This window comes from Lissotriton helveticus, chromosome 9, assembly GCF_964261635.1.
Source record: "Lissotriton helveticus chromosome 9, aLisHel1.1, whole genome shotgun sequence".
NCBI lineage: Eukaryota > Metazoa > Chordata > Amphibia > Caudata > Salamandridae > Lissotriton > Lissotriton helveticus.
In genome coordinates, this window is record NC_136070.1 from 13121460 (window position 1) to 13140588 (window position 19129).

A 19129-nucleotide genomic window follows, 5' to 3' on the forward strand; every position below is an offset into this window, starting at 1 on the left:
CTGGCGAGCATGTCAGGATAAACTATTGGACATGCTGGGCCCTCGAAAAAAACTTCTTGACATGGCTGAAGAAGCCAAGTCATCAGGTTCGCTCATCTCGCCCGACTCCCTCTCCGGATGGGCACTGAGGTCATTGTGTTCCTCGGCAATGCGAACTGTGCTATATCGACAGCGCCGCCCCACTCTTCTCATTAAAGTGGACCCCAAACTTGGGGATCTCGCCGACTCTGAGGCCGGTGCAGTCGCCCAAGGAGGTCTTTTTGGCGACCCGTTTGTTCTAGGTTTCGTGATCGACTCAAGTACCTCTACTCTCAGCCTTCCAACTCGGAAGGTTGCAAAGATTTGCCACGAGTTGTGACAGATCCTTGTCATCCGTTATCCCTCATAGATCTAGCTTGGTTAGTGGGATTGCTCTCCGCCTCTATTCAAGCAATTTTTCCAGGGCCCCTGCATTACCGCGCGTTGCAACGACTCAAAGCGGCGCACCTGCGGAGGGGGTGCCCTAACTCGCACACGGTGTCTCTTTCAGAGGAGGCCCAGGAGGAGGTCCACAGGTGGCTTCAACACATGGAAGCCTGGAACGGACGAGCAATCTTTGGGTCAGCGCCAGACTTAGTCATCGAGTCCGACACCAGCACTCTAGGGTGGGGAATCAGGTGCGGCGATTTTTCCACCGGAGGATTGTGACCCAAGATGAGCACAGCTTACATATCAACTGTCTCGAGCTCCTGGCAGGCTCATTTGCAGTGCGCTGTTGGACGAGGGAGTCTATTAAGTCTTCGGTTCTTCTCAACATGGACAACATCTCGGCGGTTCGCTACAATCATTTGGGGGGAACAAGGTCCAAAGTCCTCTCCATCTGGCAGTACTGTCTGGACCACCATGTATCGGTGACGGCAGAGTACCTCTGGGATCGGAGAACATGGTGGCGGACTTTTAATCCCGCAATTTCAGGGATTCCAGCCTGTGGAAGCTGGACACTGGCGTCTTTCAGAAACGGAATACCCTTTGGGGTCCGTTTTCAATCGACCTGTTCACTTCGATGCTCGATCACCATCTTCCCCGGCTTTACACTTGGAGGCCAGACCCCTTTGCAGTGTCCACGGATGCCTTCCTCCAGGATTGGACCCTGGAGTAAGGGTATGCGTTTCCTCCCTTTGCAATGCTCACCCGAGTAACAACGCAGGTTCGGAGACAGGGAGCGGAATCGGTACTGCTCTCCCCCTTTGGAGATCTCAAGTGTGGTTTCCAGTTCTTCTGGAACTTTCCTGGGATTCTCCAATCCTACTCCCCCTTCTTCCACATCTTCTCCTCAACACCGACTGAGTTCCTCATCCTCTAATCATGCAGAATTCATAACGGCTTGTGGCATGGAGGATTACCGGAGACGCTGGGAAGTCCCAGCCTTTCGGCTAAGGCTGAGGAGCTCGTATCTAAAGCATGGGCAGACAGTACGATCAAACGTTACAGATCTGGTTGGGGCAGATGGTCCCTTTGGTGTCTGCGACGGAGTGCCAATCCCTTGAACGCAGATATAGTGTTCGTCCTGAACTTCCTAGCTCATTTGGCCTCTAGTGGCCTGGCATACAGATCTATCAACACCTTTTGCTCCGCTATCTCTGCCAGTCATGTACCTCTTAACAGTTCCCCTCTCGGGGAGCATCCTCTTGTCAGCAAGCTTCTCAGGGGTATCCGACCTTCCTTGCCCCCTGAAACTCGCTATTCGGCATTATGGGACGTGAACTAAGTGCTTAACTTGTCTTTCTCCTGGCAACCTAACCGGTTTTTATCAAAGAAGGAGCTTTCAGCCAAACTGGCGATGTTGCTTTGTTTGATTTCATGCAGACGCGTGTCCGATGTTAGAACTTTGGACATCTCCTCTCGGATATCTACCCCTTCGGGAGTGACCTTACGTTACATAGACAAACCAAGTGTCACACCAGAGTGATCTCTGATCCGGAGTTCCCAGATTCTCCTAAGTTGTGTGTTGTCCGCTGCTTGAAAGCATACGAAGAGATGACAGGAGTTTCGCCCTCCAGGGGAGCGCCAACTTCTCATAGCTCTACGCAGACCTTTCAAGGCTCTCTTCTCCTACCATTGCCCGGTGGGTCATGCAGGATGCAGGCATCAGCCCCAGGGATTTCAAAGCCCACTCAGGTCGAGGAGCAATGACCTCGAAAGCATTTCGCATGTTATGTTATGTTACTTAGGTTTATATAGCGCCAACTCACCTACAGGTCTCGAGGCGCTCTAGACCAAAGGAACCACACCACATTCTTACCAGCAGGAAGGATGAAGTAGTGTGCAGATTAACATATAGATCCAAAGGCCTGCCTAAACAGGATAGTTTTCAACTGCTTTCTAAAGCGAAGAAGATTGGACTCTTTGCGCAAGGAAACTGGCAGCTTATTCCACAACAGTGGAGTAAGTATAGAAAATGATCTTCCACCTTTTGTAGCCATTTTAAAGGGAGGGCAGGTCAGCAGCTGAGCATCAGACGATCTTAAAGATCGTTTCGGATTGTAAGGCATCAGACGATCCTTTATATAGACAGGTGCCTGCCCATACATTGCCTTGTGTGCTATGCACAGGCTTTTGAACTCCACCCTCTGTTTCACGGGGAGCCAGTGAAGCTTGAGCAATAGAGGGGACGCACGAGATCTTCTAGGAAGCTTGAAGATTAAACGTTCAGCGTCGTTCAAAACAACCTGCAGTCTGTTTATCGGGTTCTTTGGCAGGCCTAAATAAAGGACATTGCCATAGTCCAGTCTTGATATTATTGTGGCCGAAACCACAGTCCGAAGCATAGATTCGGATAGAAGAGGGACTAATCTACGCAATTGCCTGATTAGGCCGATGCAAGTTCCCACGACGGTTGAAATCTGGGCAGTCATGGACAATTCTTTGCCAATTTTTATACCCAGACTTTTTACATTTGACACTGGTATTGGAGTCGGCCCAAGTTCTTTTGGCCAAAACAGATCACCCCACGGTGATATGCCAGTTGACACCACCAGAACCTCCGTCTTCTCGGGGTTGATTTTCAGCAGGTTATTAGTCATCCAGCTGACTGTATACCTAAGAACCTCTTGCACATGTACCTGTGCCCCATTTGAGTTCTCAATACTAAATAACAATTGGGTGTCGTCAGCGTAGTTAAACACCCGACAACACATGTGTACCAAGGACTCAACAAGGGGTTGCAGGTAGAGGTTAAAAAGCAGTGGTGATAACGCAGAGCCCTGCGGGACCCCACAATCCACATTGCCCACCTCAGAGATGTCCTCTCCCAGTTGGATCCTCTGCCGCTTCCCTGTCAAAAAGGACTCTAGCCATTTATAAGCTGTGTCCTTTATTCCAAAGCCAGCCAGTCTGTCCGGGAGCAGATCATGGCTGACAGTATCAAATGCCGCTGATAGGTCTAAAAGTATCGGGGCACTTGGCTTCCTACTGTCAGCCATGTCTCTGAGCTCATCCAGCACCGAGAGCATCACCAACTCATTGCTGTGATGTGCCCGAAAGCCCGCTTGACGCCCCTGGAGAAGATTGTGTGACTCCAGAAAGGCAGACATCGACTGTAGCACATGCTGTTCCAAAATTTTGGACATAAATGGCAGCTGAGCAATCCGGTCGATAGTTTTTTAAATGTGCTGGTTCAGCTCCTGGTTTCTTTAACAGAGGTCGGACCCGGGCCTCTTTAAGCCTCATTGGGAGATAGCCCATCTGCAGTGAGCTATTTAAGAAGGAGACAATATGGTCTGCCAAGATAGACAGTGCTACCCGGAAGCCACTTGGGGGACAAGGGTCCGCCGGTGATCCTGATTTTATAGAAGACATGAGATGTTCAAGCTTAGTAGAATCAAGCTCCGGAAAGGTCAAAATAATACAGTCCTGAGGAATTTCGGCGTTCTGCCGCGGGATAAACCCGCTTACTGTATTGCTCTTAATCTCAGAGAGGATAGTCTCTACTTTCTCTAAGAAGTATTGTTGGAAAGTATTGCACTCAATCTTTGTATCCGCATTTACCGGTTTCTTTGTCAGTTCTGACAGAATATTAAAAGTTTCATTCTGCACATTATGTGCCCGCTTAATGCGGATATCAAAATATTCAGCTTTAGCAGCCAACATACATTTCTTATATGCATTTAATGAAGTTTTATATTGCTCCCTATCAATTTCATCCTTTGATTTCCTCCATCTCCTTTCCACGCCACAGAGCTTTTTTTTATATTCTCTCAGAGAGGGAGTATACCAGGGCGCACCCTTCCCCAGCCCTTTTACTCTTTGTAACTTCTCTGGGGCTATCTGATCGATTGCCTGAGATAGAGTCTGAGTTAGACGCGAATAGTCCTCATCTAAATTTCCACTAAGCGGAGTAAAATGTTGTGGGAGAGTATCTAACAGGGCTTGTGAGTCAACCTTCCTCCATTGACGTACTCGCTTCATTTTTGGGACTTGAAAAGGGGGGTTCCCATTAATGGGGATAGCACAGTAAATAAGATAGTGGTCTGACCAAATACAAGGTAGGACCCCTTCTATGGTAACTTCGGGATCTGAGGTCCAGATCAGATCAAGCGTATGTCCTTTAATATGAGTGGGGCCTTCTACGAGCTGTTTCAGGCCGATTGAGGACAGAGCAAGCTCCAATTGTCTTTGATGGATTTTTCCCAGTGAAAATTAAAATCGCCGGTTACCACCACTTTTTGGTATCTAGTACAGATATCTGATATGATGGGGCCAAAAAGATCATTAAATGCTGGCGTAGAATTAGGGGGTCGATAGATTGTAAGAATCACCAGACATGAATTTTCAAAGACAAATTTGACACCAAGTAAGTCTGCAAGATCCAGCGATTCTGCTATTAAGTTTTCCACTATCAGGTGCCTCTTAAATAAAATTGCAACTCCTCCACCTCGCGAATTATTTGCACGATTGTGCCAAACTGCATCATATTCTTTGGGCAGTGCTGCTATGATATCTGGAGCTGAGTTCTCATCTAACCACGTCTCAGTTAAAGTTAACATGTCAATATCTCCCTCCTGAAGGAGAGTAAATATGTCGAGATGATGTTTGTGAAGAGATCGTGTGTTCAAACTGACCACATTCAATGAATGTTGACGACGATAGGGCTTCGTATTAGGGAGTCTCAAAATGCGCATTTCTTTTAGCCTATCAATAATGATCGGATCCAACCTCACTTCATTTGCATGAAGCCGATGCAAAAAGTCCGCAGAATAGGTAAAAAACCAACCAAGAGTCCTGGCCCCTGGGCCCGTTCGTGCGCGGACGGGCGCAGACGGGCTGGACTCTGGCGTGACTCCGGCGTGACTCCGGCGTGCTCACGCTGCGCGCAAACGCTGCGCGCAGACATGGCCACCTTAAGTAGGTCTATGTCGTGTTAAACCCCTAGCACGCTAACCACAATGGCGCCGCCGAGCGTGCAATAATTACCCCCAAGATGGCGCTGACAGTGGCGCTGACAGTTCAATGCGAGGGAGCAAGGACCCGCCAAGTGCGGTGTTCAAAACAATTATGGAGCAAGTGAGGGCCAAGTCTCCGCCTAAAAACAGGGTAAAAATAAACTATAACAAAATTAAATACAAAACGGGATGATTAAAATTACACGGTCGTACTGCTGTTAGCCTAAGCGCAACCTGTTCTTGTGCGCTGTCTTCAAGATATGTGCGCGTTACCTGGTCAAGCATGGGTGCCCGTTTGGAGGATATCCTTAACGCGGCAGATTGGTCTTTGGACTCTACCTTCAAAAGGTTCTATTTCAAGCCAGTGCTGGATATGGCTCACCTCGTGGTGAGCAAGCTTTCAACTAGCATAATCCTCGCCTCCAGTCCTGACACAGAATGAAAAGTGTCCTAGCTATCGTAACAAAGTTTCAATTCTATTAAGGACTCGGAGGCGAGGATTATCCCTTCCTAGGGGTTGCTACCGGAAGACCCAACCCGTACTACAGTAAGTAAATGAGTTTGGTCTCTGTTTTCTAGTTTTGAGGGTGACTTACATATCATATTTTGATGGCAATGTTACTGCTTATACATGATTCACTGTTTGTATCTCGTATTTTACTCTGTTCTCACTACCGTTTCTTGATTTTTTGAGACGTCTGCCTCTAGGCATTTACCTGGTCGCCTCAAGTTCCTTTCGTGAATTGACGGCTCCTCTTTGTCCTCGTAGGTTCAAATCCGAATAAACAAGACGCATAAGGATCGGTTACCGGCTGACTTCGCGCAAAGAAAGAGGAGGAAGGGCCAGTGAGAGCAGACTATGTGCAGGCTGGAGGACCCTGATTGGTGGATCCAGGACTGTTCTAATTGGACAATTTTGTTTGACTACAGATTTCCCCAGGGTTGATGGGAAATGTAGACTTGTTGTTTTAAATGGATTCTGTTTAATACAGTAAAGAGAGAAGACCATCCTCGCTTCCGAGTCCTTAATAGCATTGAAACTTTTCGTTACGATAGCGAGGACATTTTTCATTCAGTGCTGTTATACCTATAGGCCCTATACTACCAGCTTCTTTTTTCAAACTGATGTAAGGGTTAATGTGTTAATGTCAATAGCAGTATACTGAATGATGTCATCAGTGATGCATCAATGAGGTAATCTAAGGTGTCTCAGTGATGCCATTTAACATGTCAAGAGTGATTTAATATACGAGGTCATAAGCAGAATATGACAGGGCACAAGTTATGATTTGCCAATTTAGGAGGTTGTTTTTCGTTTTATTAAACATTAGTTCATCTTAACCGCATGCGCGCTAGCGGTTTCCCGCTGCGCGCTGCATTTTTTAAAAACCCGCGTTACATGACGAGCTCAGCTCGTCATCAGCGTACGACAGGCGTCACTGATGAGCTCGTCATCAGCGTCGAAGGGGTTAAAAAAGGTGCTCTCATCACGACTGAGAGGTGCTCGGAGCAGAGATGAAATGAAATATCAAAAGATGATACTAATGTGGTAACTGCGGTGAAATGTATACAATTGATCGATTTGTGATTTACATGTTTTTTCAAATGAATAAAAACATCTTAAAAAAAAAATATCAAAAGATGGAGGGATACAGGACTGCCACCCATGCAGGAAGTGGTGGGAGCTCCCTGCAGGGATCCTGCCTCACCTGAGCCAGGGCGGCGTCCCGTTCCGCCAGTACTGCCTCACCTGAGCCAGGGCGGCGTCCCGTTCCGCCAGTACTGCCTCACCTGAGCCAGGGCGGAGTCCCGTTCCGCCAGTACTGCCTCACCTGAGCCAGGGCGGCACCCGTTCCGCCAGTACTGCCTCACCTGAGCCAGGGCGGCACCCGTTCCGCCAGTACTGCCTCACCTGAGCCAGGGCGGCACCCGTTCCGCCAGTACTGCCTCACCTGAGCCAGGGCGGCACCCGTTCCGCCAGTACTGCCTCACCTGAGCCAGGGCGGCACCCGTTCCGCCAGTACTGCCTCACTTGAGCCAGGGCGGCGTCCCGTTCCGCCAGTACTGCCACACATGAGCCAGGGCGGCGTCCCGTTCCGCCAGTACTGCCTCACCTGAGCCAGGGTGGCGTCCCGTTCCGCCAGTACTGCCTCACCTGAGCCAGGGCGGGGTCCCGTTCCGCCAGTACTGCCTTACCTGAGCCAGGGCGGCGTACCGTTCCGCCAGTACTGCCTCACCTGAGCCAGGGCGGCATTCCATTCCGCCAGTACTGCCTCACCTGAGCCAGGGCGGCGTCCCGTTCCGCCAGTACTGCCTCACCTGAGCCAGGGCGGCGTCCCGTTCCGCTAGGACCGCGCTCATTTCTTCAGCTGTGATCTCTCGCTTGCGCTCCTTGGTCCTCTGCACGCGGTCTAAAAGGATGGCCGCACTCCTCTCGATGTCTGTCCCACTGTCTGCCGTCTGTACTCGGGCCAGGAGCTCCTGGAGGGTCTGCAGAGGGAACAAGACATGAAACATCTTCAGGTGCACTCTACTCGTGAGTGCACAAGAGGGTTATGTAGACACCACATCTGTTCACTGTATTGGTGAGGGCACAAGAGGGATCTTTAGACACTGCACACTCCTGTGTTCAGTTTACTGCTGAGTGTACAAGACGGTTCACGGAAATCCTCATTTTCTGCACAGTCATGCTCATTTTTATTTATTTTTTTTACTTTTGCTTGACCCTATATTTTTGCTGGCTTTAAAACTCTGCACTTTAACCCTTCTAACCGTGTGTAAGTGCATGTGCTCCCTCTTTAAACATGGTTGAATTGGGATATTCCTAATTAGTATATTTGAATTACTTATATGTTTCTAGTATTTAAACCACTTATATGTCTCTAGTATATGGTACACAATGTACCAGGAGCTGTACAGCAAATATCACTAGTCAGTAGCACCTACTGTGGCGCATCCACTACGGTGGCATATAAAACATGGCTTCTGACCTACCATCTAGTCAGACTGCATGAGTTTAAACACTACAATTCGACCTGTCAAAATAAACCCTTATGCCAAGTCAAAACCTCTGTTTTACTTATTAGTAAGTCACCCCTTTATAGGCCTCGAAGTCCACAATGCAGGGAACAAGTTATTAAAAAGGAGGCCATGTAGAAATGTAATGTTAACATGCTGTTAGAAAGGCGACCCCGGGGGAGGCAGAAGATATCTGGCTGACCACCCCTAGGTCCACCTCTCCGTCAAGAAGTAGCCGAGCGTTACTGAGAGGCCTCCTGGGTGAGGGTCCTCTCCTAGGATCGTACAGCAGGATAACCACAACACTACAAACGGACACCACACAAGAGTTTAAGTTCTTAGGCTTTATCAAGAATAAAGGTTGCTGGGTCTCAGCGGTATATACAGGCAGATCGAGGGATCTGTAGAGTCTCGTAAAAGGGACAGGGTAGCGGGACAGTCTCGGTATGGATGCAGGAAGGGATACCCTGCGCACAGCTCTCAATCCTCGAGCCGGGGGTTCCGAGAGGTCGAGCCGCGGCAGCGCCAGCAGGCTCTCAAGATGGTTCGGCAAAGGTGGGCCGCGGCCGCGCCAGCAGGCTCTCAGGATGGTTCGGCAAAGGTGGGCCGCGGCAGCGCCAGCAGGCTCTCAAGATGGTTCGACAAAGGGGGGGCCGCGGCAGCGCCAGCAGGCTCTCAAAATGATTCGGCAAAGGTGGGCCGCGGCAGCGCCAGCAGGCTCTCAGGATGGTTCGGCAAAGGGGGGGCCGCGGCAGCGCCAGCAGGCTCAAGAGGATTCGGCAAAGGTGGGCCGCGGCAGCGCCAGCAGGCTCTCAAGATGGTTCGGCAAAGGTGGGCCGCGGCAGCGCCAGCAGGCTCTCAAGAGGGTTCGGCAAAGGTGGGCCGCGGCAGCACCAGCAGGCTCTCAGGGTCTCTTCAGGTTACAGGCAATGAGTTCTTCTGGTGTCGGCCGTGACAGCGTCAGTAGGGCTTTCCAGTCCAGGATACAACTGCCGTCCTACTCCGGGGCTGGCCCAGATATAGGACTGGAGTCCTTTGATGTCCGGACCCTCGCGCCTGGGGGTCAGAGGGGCCGGGAAGATGGTGTCCAGACACCCAGCAGGGGGGTGGAGCCAGCACCCAGGGATGCCGGGGGTGATCGCTACCAGGCGTCCGGGGACGGTTGGAGGGCCATCGAAACTCCCCTCCTCCGGGATCTGTCGAGTGGCCACTCGACCACCTGGGTAGATCTTGGCGCCTCGATGTCTGGGCTTCGCTGGGGCCTGGACCGGGGCCGGAGCCACGTGGTCGTGACGTGGTGGGCCCAGGAAGGAGTCGGGCGCGGCCTCGTGCTTAGGTCGTGAGGGGTCCACGATGGAGCCAGGCCGGTAGTGGTGGTCCGGGATGGTAGCCGGACCAGAAATGTGGGGCCGTGTAGTGTCGGGCAAAAGGGCTGCCCGATGCTGGGTGGGGGGGCCGATGTCGGCCTGGGCCCTCCATGCGGGAGGGGTAGGACCACGCCATGAGGCCGGGTCCAACACGCGTCCCCCCCAGCTGAAGGCAGGGGAGAGTCACCCATCTTCTTGGGGATTCTCCTCGCCGAGGCGGAAGAATCGGGATGGCCGTCAGCATTGGCGTGGTCGATGCCGGGGCGATGCTCCACAGTGAAGTGCATCCCTTGCAGGGAGATGGACCATCGCAACAGTTTCGGGTTTTCTCCCTGCATCTGCATCAACCACCGCAGGGGCCGGTGGTCGGTCTGGACCCGGAAGTGGGTGCCGAAGAGGTAGGGCCGGAGCTTCTTTAGTGCCCACACGACGGCGAAGGCTTCCCTCTCGATGGTGCTCCAGTGCTGTTCTCTGGCCAGCAGCCGCCGGCTGATGAAGGCAACGGGAAGGTCGATTCCCTCAGGGTTCACTTGTGAGAGGACCGCCCCAATGCCGTGCTCCGAGGCGTCGGTTTGGACCACAAACTCTCGGCTGTAGTCGGGGGCCTGGAGCACAGGGGCGGTGCACATGGCAGTCTTTAGAGTCTCGAAGGCTGCTTGGCACTCTGGGGTCCAGCACACCCTCTGGGGTAGCTTCTTGGAGGTCAGTTCTGTGAGGGGCCCCACAATGCTTCCATAGTCTTTTATGAAGCGCCGATAGTATCCTGTGAGCCCCAGGAAGGCTCGGACACCTGTTTGGGTGATCGGGGGCTCCCAGGCCCGGATGGCGTAAATCTTTGGCTGGAGGGGAGCCACCAGGCCGCTCCCCACTTGGTGTCCCAGTTAAGTCACGGACCCTTGGCCGATCTGGCACTTGCTGGCCTTTATTGTTAGTCCGGCCTGTCGGAGGGCCGACAGGACCTCCCGGAGGTGGGTCAGGTGTGCATCCCAGCGGAGGCTGTACACCGCAATGTCGTCTAGGTAGGCGGCGCTGAACTCTTCTAGCCCGGCCAGCACTCTATTCACGAGTCTCTGGAAGGTGGCCGGGGCGTTTTTCATGCCGAAGGGCATCACCTTGAAATGGTAGTGGCCATCAGGGGTCGAGAAGGCTGATCGCTCTTGCGCTCCAGGGGTGAGGCCGATCTGCCAATACCCGGCCGTGAGATCGAAGGTGCTGAGATACTTCGCAGCCCCCAGGCGATCGATCAGTTCATCCGCCCGGGGGATGGGATGGGCGTCGGTCCTGGTGACGGCATTCAGCCCCCGGTAGTCAACACAGAACCGGAGCTCCGGGGGCGTGCCGGGGGCGGCGGCTTTAGGGGCCAGGACAACTGGGCTAACTCAAGGACTGTCGGAGGGTTCGACTACCCCCAGTGCTAGCATCTTGGCCACCTCGGACTGGATGCAGGCCCGCACTCGGTCGGGCACTCGGAAAGCTCGGTGTCTTACAGGCGGGCTGTCTCCGGTGTCTACATCGTGGACACACCACCGGGTGACTCCAGGGGTGAGGGAAAACAGATCTGCAAACTGCCCCAGCAGCTGCCGGCAGTCATGGTGCTGTTCCGGGGTCAGGGTGGAGGAGAGCATGACCCCTTCGATGGAGCCGTCCTTCTCAGTGGTGCTCATGAGATCTGGCAAAGGTTCGGAGTCGTCTTCAGCTCCGTCATCGGTCGCTAGCAGCAGACTTAGTTCAGTGCGGGCAAAGTGCGGCTTGAGCCGGTTAGCGTGTAGAACCCGGAGGGGGTTCCTGGGGGACTCCATGTCCACCAGATAGGTGACGGGGCTCTTGCGCTCCACCACTTTGAAGGGCCCCGTCCACTTGTCCTGGAGGGCACAAGGTTCAACCGGGGACATGACCCAGACCTGCTGGCCCGGTTCGAATTCGATGGACGAGGCGTTCTGGTCATACCATCGCTTCATCTCCTCCTGACTGGCTTCAAGGTTGGCTTCGGCCAGTTCCCGGAACTTCCGAGTCTGGTTGCGGAGGGTCAGAAAGTACTGGTAGACATCTGGTGGAGTACCTCGGACAGCCGTCTCCCAGCCTTCTTTGACCAGGCTGAGGGGGCCTCGGACCGGGTGCCCATACAATAGTTCGAAGGGGCTGAACGCCAGGGACTTCTGGGGTACTTCGCGATATGCAAACAGGAGGCAAGGCAGCAGAACATCCCATTTGCGTCGTAGTGGCTCCTCTAGGCCCTTGATCATTCCCTTCAGTGTTCGGTTAAACCGCTCCACAAGTCCATTCCCTTGGGGGTGATACGGGGTGGTGAACTTATATGTGACCCCGCACTGTTGCCACAGGGATCGCATATACTTGGAGATAAAGTTTGTGCCCCGATCACTCACGACTTCTCGGGGGAAGCCGACTCTGGAGAAGATCCCCATTAGGGCTCGGCCTACTACTGGGGCTGTGATGGTTCGGAGGGGGATGGCTTCCGGATAGCGGGTGGCATGGTCCACCAGAACGAGGATGAAGCGGTGCCCTTGAGAGGTGCGGGGGTCCAGGGGCCCCACGATGTCTATCCCCACTCGCTCGAAGGGGGTGGTGACCACGGGAAAAGGCTGGAGCGGGGCTTTGACTTTCCCCCCGCTCTTCCCGCTGGCTTGACAGGTCGGGCAGGATCGGCAGTGATTGTGCACATCGTTGCGCATTTTCGGCCAGTAGAAATGAGTCACCAGGCGGCTGTAAGTTTTGTCCTGCCCCAGGTGCCCGGCGAGGGGCACATCATGTGCTAAGTTCAAAAGGAAGTCTCTAAATCGGAGGGGAACGACCAGCACCCGGCTGGCCCCTAGTTCGGCAATCTTCTGCTCACTGTAGAGAAGGTCGTTGTCCCAATAGACCCAGTGGGACCCCCCAGGGTCTCCAGCGGCTTGAGTGGCCGCTTGTCGTCGAATTCCCTCGAGGGAGGGACAGGTGCTCTGTTCTTGTCGGAATTGTTCGCGGGTGGGGCCACCTTCTTGGCGCCACTGAGCTAGTTCTGGAGGGTGGCCGAGCTCGGTGATTTCTTCCTGGCTGGGCCCCTGGGGGCCGGGTTCAGGGTCGGCGTCCTCGGGGACGGCGGGCGGTGGAGGTGCGGGCCACTCCGGCTCCTCGATCGGGGCTTCCTCCGTTGGGGTGGAGGCCCGGGCGGACATGGAGCGGTGGTCGCACAAACCCACTCGGGAAGGCCTAGCATCCCCAGATGCTCTCTCCGCTCTACGCCGGCCCAGAGGGAACTTTCCAGGTCGTTCCCGAGGAGGCAGTCCACGGGGCATCGTCTCGGACAGTCACTTTCAGCATGCCCGACACCCCTCCCCACTCGAAGGGGATGCGGGCCATCTGGCACAAGCTCTCCGAGTTGTCCGCCGACCGCACTGGGCACAAGACGTTGGGAAGAATTTGTTCGGAGGTCACCAAGTGGCAGCGGACCGCCGTCACGCTGGCTCCAGTATCCCGGAGGGCTTCGGCCCGGCGTCCATTGATGGTGACCCATTGGCGGTATTTCTGGGTGTTACCTGGGATCGGGTCTCGGGGGATCATGTCTCGATCACCCAGGCATGCTAAGATCATGGCGGCGGGCTCCCACTCGGCCTGCTCGGTGTCGTCGCCCTCTTCTTCGCCTCCCTCTGCACTCAGGGCAGCGGCCGGGATCTGGCGGCTCGGGGGACCGGTGGTGCCGGGTCGCTGGTTCATCGGGCAGAGAGGGTCGTTCGCATAATGGCCCTGTCGCTGGCATCTGTGGCACGTAACATTCGGGCGGGGCCCGGGTCTTGCTGGTGGGCCTCCCCTCCAACCCAGGGATGGCGACGGGGAGGTAGGGGATGACCCCGCGGGGGTGTCTCGGCCCCTGCTCTGGCCTCCTCCGCCGCCTCGTGGTCGGTGGTTCCCCGGGGATCCCCGGCCGTAGTCTCCCATCGGACTCCGGGGAACTCGGTTGCTCACCCATCTATCCGCCTCGACAGCGAGTTTTCGTGGCTCTGTCAATTTGCTGTCGAGGAGGTGCTGCCGGAGTTCGATGAAGCAGTTATTGGAAAGATGTTCCCATAGGATGAGGTCGACCAACTGCTGGTAGGTGGTGACCTGGCAGCCTCTGATCCACCCTTCGAAGGCTCTGCTGTAAAAGTTCACGTACTCCACCCAAGTGGTACCGGGGATTTTTTTACAGTCTCGGAATCGCTGCCGGTACATTTCGGGGGTGAGTCCGTAGCGAGTGAGGAGGGCGGTCTTCATGTGTTCGTACGAGGTCATCTCAGCGTCGGGGAGCTCTAGCAGGGCGTCTCTCCCCTCGTTGATGAACTTTCCCCCATAGGCCGGCGCCCCAGTCTTTGAGGGGTACTCGATGGGCGGTCATGGCGACCTCATAGGCCTTGAACCACTGTTGGATGTCGTCGTTCTTATAGTATTCTTTGACGACCTCCTTGGGTATGTGCACCTTCGTGTCCACCGGCGGGGGTGAGGTCTTACCCCCGGCGGTGCCGGTTTCGGTTGTCTTGGCCTTGATTTCCAGTTCTTTAAGGCCGCGCTCATGCTCGAGCATGAGTTTCTTTTCTTCAAGGTCTCGTTGTCTTCGCCTTTCCTCTAGGTCTCCTTCTAGCCGTAGTTGCTCGAGGGCTAATTTCCTTTCTGCCAGCTGTATCTCTCCTTCTTGTCGGAGTCGGGCGAGCTCCAACTCGTGGAGCCGGTTCCTCTCTTGTTCTCGGGCGTCTCCGTGGGGGAGGCCCGTGTCCAGGTTTGCGGGTCTTTCCCTCGCTGGGTTCGCATCGGTCTCCGGGCGCCCGTTCGGGCCCGGGTTATCTTCATTCTGGGGTGGCGCGTTATCGGCGTCCGCCCAGGCTTGCAGGGCTGAGTTAAAGTCCTCTTTGGTGTTGAGGCCCGTGGTAGCGATGCCTAGGTCCTTGCAGAATTGTTTTAATTCCTTGTGGCTGTAATCTTCCATCTTTTCTTTCTGGAATTCCGCAGTCGGTCTGGTTTCCTGAGTAGTCATGGTCGCGGTGTGTTTTTCTCGGTAGTGAGTGAATTACTCTCTGTACGATCTGCGTCGGCTCGGATCCCGTCGCCTGCCACAAATGTTAGAAAGGCGACCCCGGGGGAGGCAGAAGATATCTGACTGACCACCCCTAGGTCCACCTCTCCGTCAAGAAGTAGCCGAGCGTTATTGAGAGGCCTCCTGGGTGAGGGTCCTCTCCTAGGATCGTACAGCAGGATAACCACAACACTACAAACGGACACCACACAAGAGGTTAAGTTCTTAGGCTTTATCAAGAATAAAGGTTGCTGGGTCTCAGCGGTATATACCGGCAGATCGAGGGATCTGTAGAGTCTCGTAAAAGGGACAGGGTAGCGGGACAGTCTCGGTATGGATGCAGGAAGGGATACCCTGCGCACAGCTCTCAATCCTCGAGCCGGGGGTTCCGAGAGGTCGAGCCGCGGCAGCACCAGCAGGCTCTCAAGATGGTTCGGGAGGTCGAGCCGCGGCAGCACCAGCAGGCTCTCAAGATGGTTCGGCAAAGGTGGGCCGCGGCCGCGCCAGCAGGCTCTCAGGATGGTTCGGCAAAGGTGGGCCGCGGCAGCGCCAGCAGGCTCTCAAGATGGTTCGACAAAGGTGGGCCGCGGCAGCGCCAGCAGGCTCTCAAGAGGATTCGGCAAAGGTGGGCCGCGGCAGCGCCAGCAGGCTCTCAAGATGGTTCGGCAAGGGTGGGCCGCGGCAGCGCAAGCAGGCTCTCAAGATGGTTCGACAAAGGTGGGCCGCGGCAGCGCCAGCAGGCTCTCAAGAGGGTTCGGCAAAGGTGGGCCGCGGCAGCGCCAGCAGGCTCTCAAGAGGGTTCGGCAAAGGTGGGCCGCGGCAGCGCCAGCAGGCTCTCAGGGTCTCTTCAGGTTACAGGCAATGAGTTCTTCTGGTGTCGGCCGTGACAGCGTCAGTAGGGCTTTCCAGTCCAGGATACAACTGCCGTCCTACTCCGGGGCTGGCCCAGATATAGGACTGGAGTCCTTTGATGTCCGGACCCTCGCGCCTGGGGGTCAGAGGGGCCGGGAAGATGGTGTCCAGACACCCAGCAGGGGGGTGGAGCCAGCACCCAGGGATGCCGGGGGTGATCGCTACCAGGCATCCGGGGACGGTTGGAGGGCCATCGAAACTCCCCTCCTCCGGGATCTGTCGAGTGGCCACTCGACCACCTGGGTAGATCTTGGCACCTCGATGTCTGGGCTTCGCTGGGGCCTGGGCCGGGGCCGGAGCCACATGGTCGTGACGTGGTGGGCCCAAGATGGAGTCGGGCGCGGCCTCGTGCTTAGGTCGTGAGGGGCCCACGATGGAGCCAGGCCGGTAGTGGTGGTCCGGGACGGTAGCCGGACCAGCAATGTGGGGGCGTGCAGTGTCGGGCAAAAGGGCTGCCCGATGCTGGGTGGGGGGCCGATGTCGGCCTGGGCCCTCCATGCGGGAGGGGTAGGACCACGCCATGAGGCCGGGTCCAACACATGCCTTGCAGTGACTAGACCCCAAAAGCTATTTTTCAATATTACAGGCCTAGCTGACCTATGCAGCAAACCAGAGCATAGATTAATATAGGAACACAGTATGCCAGGAATCGGACTAGCTAGAAACTATTTTTAAAACTTATCAAAAACCCAATTCAGAGGTGAAGTTGGATTTTTTAAAATATAAATATTAAGGAAAAGTAACTTTTAGAAAATTGCCTTTTCTTTGCCTGAAGTTTCCACCGGTTTGAAAAAGGTGAGCCGTGCATTCCAAGGATCAAGCAACAGGCAGACTCGAAGGAGTAGAGTTGAATCGTTTGAACCTGCCAGAATATGCAGGGTAGGGGCTGCGAGGGATTATGTTACCCACCCAGTAAGCATCTGCTCTAGGAATGTAGAGCTAGAGATTCACATGCTTTGCACACTCCTGCCATCTAGTGTTGGGTCCAGATGTTTGCAAGTTGTTTTCCTTCGAAGAAGTCTTTCCAGTTGCTAGGTAGGTGACTCCTCCTTTCGGTGATAGAGCATATGGGTATCGACTCCATTGTTAGATAGTTTTCTCGCAAGAGGGTGAGAATGGAGTAAATGAGTGTAGTACAGAGGTGTCCATGCATATGTAATGTAAATAGTGAGAACTGCAACAACCATAGGTGCCCGGGGAGGTGGGTGGGCGCATGTGAATCTACAGCTCTACATGCCAAGAACAGATTCTTACAGCATTAGTAACATAATCCGTTCGAGGAATGTGAGCTGTAGATACACATGCTTTGCATAGACTATATAGCAGTAATATCCCAAACAGGTGGCTAACCAGCAGATCAGGGGTCTCCAACCTTTTTCTGCAGTAAGAGCTACTCGTGTTCAGTGTAAAATATGTCAAGCTACTAATATGTTTAGAGATTTCGTACTGACCACATTAGAGATTACATTTGGGCCATCGTATGCAAGATTACCAGCCGCGATCACTTCCGTGCGTCGGGCATGGTTGCCAGCTGTAATGCAAAAACAGCTTTGTCATTGTGGAATGCCTCTACATGGGCAATATACAACAGCCCTTGTTGCAATGCCTCTGGCACTACGTTAATATTAGTATTACGTCTCCACAAACATCAACTCATGAGTTCTGAAAATACACACAATTGTGTCTCAAAAACACACTTCAATTTTGGTATGCATATATTTATTGAACGGGCAATAGCTTCTAATTTATTGGGCTGAACACAGGAGAGCTACTTAAGGGTAGCTGGAGAGCTACCAGCAGCTCACGAGCTTCTCGGAGAAGCCTGCAGTAGATGCTGCAGTTATCTGAGTTGTCTGAAAAAGTGTCTTAAGCACTGCCTGCCCTAGATTGGCTTGTTGGCGTGCTAACACATCTACACAATAGTGTGTAGTAAATATGTGTGGTGTAGATCATGTTTCTGCCTTATAGATGTCAGGTAGAGGGATATTACACAAAAGGGCAACAGTAGCCCCTATTTTGCAAGTGGAATGCGCTCTGGGGTATAAAGTTAATTTAGCTTTTGCACTGCAGATTTGGATCCATTTAACAATCCATCTGGAAATGACAGATTTAGAGATAGGATTGCCCTTGCGAGGTGGAGCAAATGCAACAAACAGTTGCTTTGTTTTACAAACATCTTTTCTACTTTCTATGTAGTACAATAACGCTCTTCTTACATCAAGTGTGCAAAGACCTCGTTCTGCTACTGAATCAGGTTGAGGAAAGAACACAAGTAACTGAACTGATTGGTTAAGATGGAAAGCAGAAACTACTTTGGGAAGGAATCTGGGACTGTTGCAAAGAACTACCCTATCTTTATGGAGCTGAAAGAAGGGCTCTTCTAAGGTTAATGCCTGAAGCTCACCAGCTCTCCTTAATGAAGTGATTACAACGAGGAAGGCAACCTTCCATGAAAGAAACTGTAATGGACAATTGTGTAATGGTTCAAAGGTGGATCATAAGCCTTGTAAGGACAATGTTAAGATTAAACACTGGTGCCGGAGGGATTCTTGGTGCTATTATCTTCTTTCAGACGCCTGTAAAAGTATAATGACAGGAACTTAAAATAAATATAAATGCTTTCTGTTTTGCAAATACGCAGCTACTGCTGCGAGGTGCAATCAAATAGATGTGTAAGCTAGTCCAGTTTGCTGTAGGTGCAAAAGGTAACAAATAATGTTTGGAACAGAAGCATCTAGAGGAATAATTTTGATGTTGTTACAATAGACAACAAATCATTTCCACTTAGTTGTATAACAAGCTCTGGTGGAAGGCTTTCTTGCTTCTTTTAAAATAGAGTCAGGTGGCAAATTTAAATATCCAAACTCTATGACTTCAAGAGCCAAATCGCTAAGTTGAGCTCCTTGGGATTTGGATGCTTGATTTCTCCTCGGTTCTGAGTGAGGAGACTGGAGGTGAGACACAGCTTTTGATGTGGAACTACTGAGAGCTCCAGCAGGGTGGTTACCACGGTTGACGGGCCCATGTGGGAGCCACTAGAATCAATCAGAGGCATGTTTGCCTGAACTTCTGAATCAGAACAGGAAAGAGTGGGAGAGGTGAAAAAATGTAGGCAAATATCCCTGGCCAATTCATCCATAGGGCGTTGCCTTTGGTCAGGGGGTGTGTGAACCTAGAGGCAACGTTTGGGCATTTTGTGTTGTCCACTGTGGTGAACAGATCTATTTGTGGGAATCCACATTGTTGAAAGTACGGGAGGAGAACTTGGGGATGAAGTTCCCACTCGTGTATTTGCTGCCGTATCCTGCTGAGAAGGTCGTCAATGTAATTGTTCACTCCTGGAAGGTGTACTGCCAGAAGGTAAAACTTGT

General features: G+C 53.1%; 1 protein-coding gene across 2 annotated transcripts in view; it reads right to left on the reverse strand.

The window, feature by feature from the left end:
* MIPOL1 (mirror-image polydactyly 1) overlaps positions 1 to 19129 on the reverse strand; it is a 680101-nt gene that overhangs the window by 329429 nt on the left and 331543 nt on the right. For both annotated transcript variants that reach the window (XR_013600818.1, XM_078659355.1), the window contains exon 10: positions 7740 to 7910. Coding sequence is in view for 1 of the 2 variants with exons in the window: in XM_078659355.1 (XP_078515481.1) it covers positions 7740 to 7910 (171 nt within the window). In the remaining variant the exon portion in view is untranslated. The remainder of the gene's footprint in view (positions 1 to 7739; positions 7911 to 19129) is intronic.